This window comes from Balearica regulorum, chromosome 3 (assembly GCF_011004875.1).
Source record: "Balearica regulorum gibbericeps isolate bBalReg1 chromosome 3, bBalReg1.pri, whole genome shotgun sequence".
NCBI lineage: Eukaryota > Metazoa > Chordata > Aves > Gruiformes > Gruidae > Balearica > Balearica regulorum.
Genome location: NC_046186.1, coordinates 11,215,033 through 11,222,789, shown reverse-complemented (window position 1 = coordinate 11,222,789; position 7,757 = coordinate 11,215,033). Strand labels below are relative to the sequence as shown.

Genomic DNA, 7,757 nt, shown 5'->3' with positions numbered 1-7,757 from the left:
AGTGATGTCTCCCTGTCCACATCTCGACCCACAAGCCTTTCGTTACATTTTTTTCTGCCCTGTCTAGTTAAGGAGGGACAGTGACAGAGTGGCTCTGGTGAGCAGTTGGCCTCCAGCCAGGGTCAACCCACCACAGGTGGGCTGGTCCATGGTCCAGCTGTGCTGAGCTTGATCCAGCTGTGCTGAGCTTGATCCAGCTGTGCTGGCTATTGTGCAATGTTTGGGTGACTGTCAGCCTCCCTTGCTTCAGCTCAGCTCGGGGAGGGTCACTTGTACCCGTTCTCCCTGCATCATAATCGTTGCCATAGCTGAGTCCTGGTGACACCACAGCTGGTGACAGGGTGACAGCCCTGTGTCATGCCTGCATCACAAACACGGGCGAGATTGATACGTGGGGCTGAGCAAGGCTGAGTGGCACTTTGCCTGCCAGCTGACAGGTGAAGAGAGAGGCTCTTGAGCGGCGAAGGAAGAGCAAGTGGACTGCGAGTTCGGTCCGGCTGCTGCTCCTCGGCCTCTGCTTGGCTCTCTGTGCTACCTTACAGACATGCCTGCCACGGTCTGGGAAATGAGCTGGTTCCCCAGCCCAGTGGCCAGCGTTTACTTCGCTGCTTTCTTGTGGTTGCTGCTTTTGGTGCTTGTCTACCACCTCTCGGTGACCGTGGCCAAGCCCCAGGTAGGAGTCGGTGCTGGTGCAGAGCCAAGGCCTGGCTGGTGGGTTGGGGGTTCAGCAGGGGCCCCGGGAGCAGCCCCAGGGACGGTCTGGAGGGGCCCTGCCTGGCAGGGGAGGCCGTTTGTCAGCCGGGCCCTGGCCAGCCTGAGCCAGGGGGCTCGGGGCAGGCACAGGTCTGGCCGCTGAGGCGGCGGGGCATGTTCCCCTCTCACCCACTGCTCTCCTTGTCTGTGTAGGAACGGAGGCCAAGGAAGCATTGGCGCCGAGGCAAGAAGAGGAATGCCAGAGGTGAGCAGCCCCTGGGTGAGGGCAGATGCCCTGCACAGACACCCCCTGGCCCCACGTGCCCACTGCCGCATCTGGGGATGTCCCGTCCGCTGACCCTGTCTCCTCTGCCAGCAGGCTTTGTCGTCCTGGAGTCTTCAGGGTGTTCGAGGAGGTGGTAAGTGGAGCCGTACCGCCTGCACTATGACAGTCCCCTCTGGTATCCCCCCACTAATACAGGTCCTGCTAATGCTGTACTCTGTCCCTCTGCAGCTGCCACGTACACTCGGATATGACTGGCATATATGAAGTAGTCCATCAGTTTGACAGGACCATGGAGGACCTAACAAGATACCTGGACATGTGAGGCCACTGAGGAGGGAATGGGAACATGGACGGGGGGTATGGCTTGGGGCTACCGCTTTGGGAGGCCATGGGGAAATCCCCTGGCGTAAAATGTGAGGGGACATGCCCTTCTAGAGGCATTGTTCTTTGTAGCGCAGAGCTGACGGTGTCTCCCCCTTTTCCTGGGGCAGAGGGAACCGCTGCGCCCAGCAGGCAGGGAGGGGGCCTCAGGCACATGCTGGGTGGGATCCCACAGCAGTGGCACAGCCTGCCGCCTCCGCGGCAGGAAGGAGCCCCCGGAAGCCCCAGGACGCTTGGGAGTGCTGGGCTCAGGCTTTCTCTCCTCTTCCTCCTCCTCGCACAGGCTCAACTACGAGACGCCTGAGAGCAGCGACGACTCCTGGACTTCCATCACGGCCAGTGAAGTCGGGTCCTCTTCAAGTGTCTCTCTGTCCCCTTCAAGAGAAGACCCCCACACTTCCGTTGTGGCAAGTGAAGCCAGCTCTTCTGCAGAGGTGTCTCTGTCTCCTTCGAGTGACGACTCCTGGACTTCCATCATGGCGAGTGATGCCGGCTGCTCTTTACAGGCATCTCCCTCCACGCTTCTGGATGGAGAAAACATGCCTCATGCCTCCAGCGTCCAGCCTAGCCTGGGGCATCCCAGGGCTGACCTGGAGGAGCAGCCTGGCCTGGCAACTCGCCCACCCTGCAGGGAGGAAGTGGACAGATGCCTCGAGGTCAACAGCGTGCAGCAGAACCAGCCGGATCTTGAGATCCAGCTGGGTGCTCCCACTCCACCTCCAGAGGTGGTCGACTTCCACTCCAGGGAAACGGAGATGCCTATCTCACAGCCCAAAGGCCAGCACACCTTGGAGCGCCTCATCCCAGAAACAGAACTGCTGCAGGAACTGGGCCAGCCAGCCAGTGTGGATGAGACTCCACAGACTTGTTCCAGCCTCAGCCCCTCCGTCACCTCGGCAACAAGAAAAGTGTGATGTGAAGGTGGATCCCACTGTGCAAGGCCTGGTCCTTCCTGAATGAGACTGTGAAAAGGCAGCTGGAGCGTCACATTGTAAAAATGCAGATACAACGGCGCTATGGGCTGCCCACCAGGGTCCTGGAATATGACAGGAACTTTGACAACATCTCCCTGGGGCAAAAAGCCACTCAGCCTCCCCCTCCGCAGAGGAGCGCTGGGCTACCCTACCGCTCTCCCTTCCGGCGCTGGGACAGACGTGCTTCGGGCTAGGAAGCCGACAGGAGAGCCCCTGGCCCGCAGGAAGAGTTCACAGAACCTGCGGACACGTGCCTGCTAGGGATGCAGGCTCCATCATCTCCTCCAACATCGCAGCGACCAAAAAAGCGTGATGTGAAGGTGGATCCCACTGTGCAAGACCTGTCCTTCCTGCAGGAGCCTGTGAAAAGGCAGCCGGAGCGTCGCATTGTAAAAATGCAGACGCGACAGGAAGAGCCTGCAGGACACTGTGGAGGCATGCCCAGAAGGGACGCAGGCTCCAATGCAGTCTGGGCCAGCAGCGTTCCCGAGAGTGGCACAGGAGATGCCTCAGGAGGCTGGGGAGACACCCCCCTGCAAAAAGGAGTGTGGGGTAACAGCCGGCAGCAGCACAGCCAGCAAGGAGACCCTGCCAGGCACTGATGGGAAGGAGAAGGGCCCTGTGACACAAGGGGATGTGCACGGTCCTTCCCCTTCGGGCCAGGCAGAGCAGGCACAGCCAGAGCACGAGACAGCTCCCCGGGGCCAATTGGGGCAGACGTCCAACAGGCCCAGCACCTCCTATGGGGACAGGCGACCACCAGAGCTGCTATTTGAGAAGAGTGTCGCCATGGGAGAAGACGACCTCTGCTTGGAAGGACAGAGCAGCCCCAGTGAGGACGTGGGCACAGCTGAGCAGCCATCAGACCTGACGGCTCTTCCAAGCAGCAGCTCCCTGCAGACACGACGCCCCTCCTGTGAGGAGACACCCTCAGCTCTGCCAACGTCTCCAGACTCTGCGAGGACTGTCTTTCATATCCCCTATCTGGAAGAGCTCATCACAGCCCTCACCGATTACCACAGGGCCAGCCAAACCGCTGAAGACCTGCAGAACCAGCTGCGGGCTTTATGGCTGGAGCAGGTCACAGAGAAGTTGGGGTACTCAGGGGCAGAGCTGGCAGTGGAGCACCCCGGTGCCTCGCAGAGCCGTGGCCATAGCGGAGCAGAGAAGGGCAGGGGAAGTGCCCAGGACAGAGCTGGCTCCAGCGGACTCTGCCCCAAGTGCAGCAAAGCCCTGCGCGACAGCCTGCCTGGCAGTGAAGGCTCCCAGACCTGGGCTCCATCTGATGCTGCAACCCCGTGGGCAGGAAGGGAAGGGCCAGTGGGAGAAAGGCGTCCACCCGAGGACAGGGCCAAGAGGCAGCAGGGCCAGAAGAGGGCTGCTGCTGCCCAGCCATCACAGCGCGTCCACGTGCGTGGGAGCACCAGAGCGATCCCTCTGTTTCAGCAGGAGTGGCTTCCTGCCAGGCTTGCGCCCCCGCGAGAGCAGCCAGACACAGGAGTCCTGGGGCAGAGACACCACCTCTGCCAGGCAGCAGCTGCTGTGCGCTTGCCCTGATCCTCCCTGTTAAGAGTGCCTGCGCCCCAAGCTCCTAGGCACGGGCAAGGCCCGATGTGGCAGCAGCAAGGGGAGGAGAACACGGATGAGGTGAGGAGTGATGAGGAGCACCAAGGGAAGATGACAAAGGCGGTGGGAAGCAGAGCCTCAGTGCCCATCAGGGGCCAGGCTGAGGCCACCACGCTCTTTGGGTGGGTGGGGCTTGTCAGAGGTTGTTGTGGGGCTGGGGGGGTGGTCTGGTGGTCTGGGGGGAAGAGAATGCCTGCGACCACCATGGGAGGTGATGGGGAAGGACTTGGTGGGATCTCAGGGAAAGGCTTGCTCAGTGGGAGAGACAGGTGCCATCAGGACATGGCGCCAGTGAGGCCAGGGGACAGCAGCTCCTCTTGCCCGTGGGGAGCCTGTCCACATGCTGCTGGTTGGGAGTGCAAAGAGCAGCCCGACCCTCGGAATGTGACCGTGCTCTTCTCCTTGTGGGTGTCCAGGAGCAGCAGGGCCCATCGGGGTATGGACCCAGGGAGCAGCGGATCCCCCTCCAGGCCCTACCAGGAGAAGGAGCTCTCGCAATAAATGTGTTTCTTCTGAAGTGAGCCCATGTGAGTCTTTTTTGCCTGAGGAGGAGCAGCCCCCTGGCACGCAGGAAGACTCTGCAGACCCTGTGAAGGCATGCAAAGGCATGCCCGTGAGGGACGCAGGCTCCAGTCTGCTCTGGGCCAGCAGTGTTCCTGAGAGTGGCACAGGAGATGCCTCGGGAGGATGTGGAGACATCCCCCTGCAACAGGGAGCGTGCTGTAACAGCCGGCAGCAGCACAGCCAGCAAGGAGAACCTTCCAGGCACTGATGGGAAGGAGAAGGGCCCTGTGAGACACAGGGATGTGCACGGTCCTTCCCCTTCTAGGCAGGCAGAGCTGGCACCTCTACAGAGTGAGGTAGCTCCCTGGGGGTAATCAGGCCAGGTTTCTGACAGCCCCAGCTTCTCTAATAAGGGCACATGACTGTTCACTCAAGTCCTTATCCAGTTTTGGCTAATGTCGAGGTCATGCTAAGGCCTGATGTATGTTGGGCATAGTGCAACTATGCAAAGCAAGAGCAACACGGGAGCAGGACACAGTGTCCAGGAAGGGCTAAATGTTGTTATGTAGCCATTATCACCTGCAGCTTGCTGTCTCCTGCAGCTGTCATGCTTACATATTGTCTGTTAGTTGCTTCAGAATGTATGAACTCATAGAAATTACATAGTCCAAACTTCCACAATGGAATTTATAAATCCCTTGGGTTATGCAGAAAGTCGATCCAACAACAACTTGGCTCCTGAGGCTGTTGAGCCTCCCGGTGTGACCCAGGGGAGGCCCACACTGTGATGGAGAAGGAAGGGTGAACTCTCTCATGGTAGGTTATGTTACTGTTTTGCTCTTAGGCCTGCAAGTTATGAGTCACAAATTGCAAATTACCAGTCATGAGTTGCGAGTTGGGAGTTAAAAGTCAGGAGTTACGAGTCAGGAGTTGGGACTTGGGAGCTGGGAGCTGCAAGCTGGCAGTCATGAGTTGCAAGCTGGGAGTTGCAAGGTGGGAGCTACGAATTGGGATTTGCAAGTTGGGAGTTGAGATTTGGGAGCTGCGAGTTATGAATTTCAGGTTAAAAGTTGGGAGTCAGGAGTTGCAAGTTATGAATTGTGAGTTAAATGTTAGGAGCTGGGAGTCAGGAGTCAGGAGTTGAGAGCTGGCAGTTGGCTATTGGGTTTTGGGAGCTGCAACTTACAGGTTGGGAGTTTCCAAGTGGCAGTTAGGAGTTGTTAGACATGAGTTGAGAACTGGCAGTTGGCAGTTTGGTTTTGGGAGTTGGGAGTTATGAGGTGGGAGTTTCAAGATGGCAGTCCAGAGTTGAGAGTTGGGAGTTGCAATTTGGGAGTTACGAGTCATGAGTTGGGAGTTAGAAGTTGTGAGTTACAAGTAATGAATTACAGAGTTATGAGTCAGAAACCTTATGAATTAAGTGATGAATCAGTGAATTCACTTTAGATGAACCTATGTAAAGGGGATTGAGCCCTTCTTTGCCATGTTTGTTTTCTTTCTTAGTGAACTCATAAAATAAAGTTTTATTGACAGAGTACGTTGTCCTCTAAAGTTGAGAGATCCAAACAGACCGTGACAGAACATTGCAACACCAGAGATGAAACTGGACAATGGGTGCCGCAGGGATGAAGACCTTGACTTGGTTCTGCGGGCTTTGTCTGTAAAAGGGAAAAGAAATGGTACTCGGTTCTAAAAGAACCAGTAGCAAATCAATATTAGAAAGAAGGAACGATCCATCTTGTATTAGTTTTGTGCTCTTTCCCATGGGCATCCTTTGCTTTCCAGGCATACTTATTCATTGGGGTTTCCAGTAGCAGGGGTACAGCCCCCACAGTGGGGAGTTCGACCAAAATGGGCTGGCCCCGAAAGTGCGACGGATTCTTGGGATAATCAGAGCCACATGGGGCTAGCATAATGGTTGGAGCCTTTGGACAAAATGCTGTGATTTTTGGGCATCCATTTATTCCCCAATGACTGTTGACACCAGTAACTGCACCCCATAGTCGTTTTGGCCCATCCAGGCTTACACAGCTTAAGAAAGCGCTTCAACAAACCATTAGTTCTTTCTACAATTCCATTTGCCGATTTAGTGGGCCATCCTGTTACCAGCTTTTCTAATTTGTCTGTTGGCAATCTGTCCATTAATCACGTGGGATCCCCTCCTGTTGTCCCTCTGCCCACAGTCTGTTACGTCTGTTCCGGATATCTCTCCCTCCCGCTGGTGTTACGAGGGATGCCCTTTTACTGTTGGTTGGGTGTGGGGAAGGTTTCAGTTCTGTGCATTTTAGACCTTTTGGGTCTGTTTTAACAGATGGAACGGCCACGGGGCTGTACTTCTGCCTGTAATTCATTCCTGAGCAACCTCTCCCCAGGTCCACACTTTCTTTTCCTGGGGTCTACGATTTGGGGGTCACTATTTCTCCTAACGCAGCAACAGCCCTGTCACCCTGGGCCATCGCCTGTATTTTTCCTTGCAGTTGGATGCCAACAGCTTTTAAGGAATCGGGGAGGCCCCTTATAAGGGGTGTCATTCGTTCTGGGACAACCGGTATCATCACTGGGGACTCTTGTTTAGGTCTAAGTTCCCGTTCGTACATAATTTGCAGACACGCTGCCTTCTGCACGTTTTCTACTAATTGGTCGACCGTCCCTATGATAGCAACAGGGTCCCCCCTTTCCAAAGGGTTAAGTCCCCCAGCCCAATAGGCTGCTCTTTGGGTTAGAGACCAGGGCGCACAGTGGTTGCTGGGGGTCAAGAACACTCCTGGCCCCCAGTAGCCCTTGGCTTCCTTCTCACTTAACAGTATCTGGTGTGTGTGTGTGAGGGGGTGTCCCCTGACAACGACACTCTCCAAACATATTCTGTCTCTGACTCCTCAGGGCGATGGCCAAAATCCTTTTTCAATTTAGCTAGTTCAGTAGCAGAATATGGGACCTCCTTAGTAGTGATTTGACAAAATTCATCCTCATCATCCTCATATTTAAATTCCGTCTTAACCAAGGGTCATAAAAAACTGGTAGGGACATCCGATTTGTCCAGCCTTAATTTTTCTTCCTCCAATTCGTTGTAAGGATATTCAATCCTTTTCCCAGGAGGCCTAGGATTGTCCTTGCCCACGAGGAGTTTGCTCTTTTTAGAGCAGATTGCAAATGATTGGCCTGAGTTCTTTCCGCTTCCAGTTGGCCCTTTAAACTCTTTATTTGTCCTTGCAAGGATTGGACCAGGTCTTGTAAGGACTGTATCATTTGCGATGCCACCGTGCGTTGTTGCTGTCCAGCTTCTACAGCTGCAA

At 55.7% G+C, this 7,757-nt stretch overlaps 1 protein-coding gene across 1 annotated transcript; it reads left to right on the top strand.

Moving 5' to 3' along the window:
• The first annotated feature begins 270 nt into the window (after window positions 1-270).
• On the top strand, window positions 271-2,274 carry LOC142601208 (uncharacterized). Its single transcript, XM_075749989.1, has 4 exons — window positions 271-673; window positions 907-1,112; window positions 1,208-1,297; window positions 1,644-2,274. The coding sequence occupies exons 1-4, from the start codon at window positions 545-547 to the stop codon at window positions 2,272-2,274; spliced, it is 1,056 nt and encodes a 351-aa protein (XP_075606104.1). The 5' UTR covers window positions 271-544.
• Window positions 2,275-7,757: the final 5,483 nt, after the last annotated feature.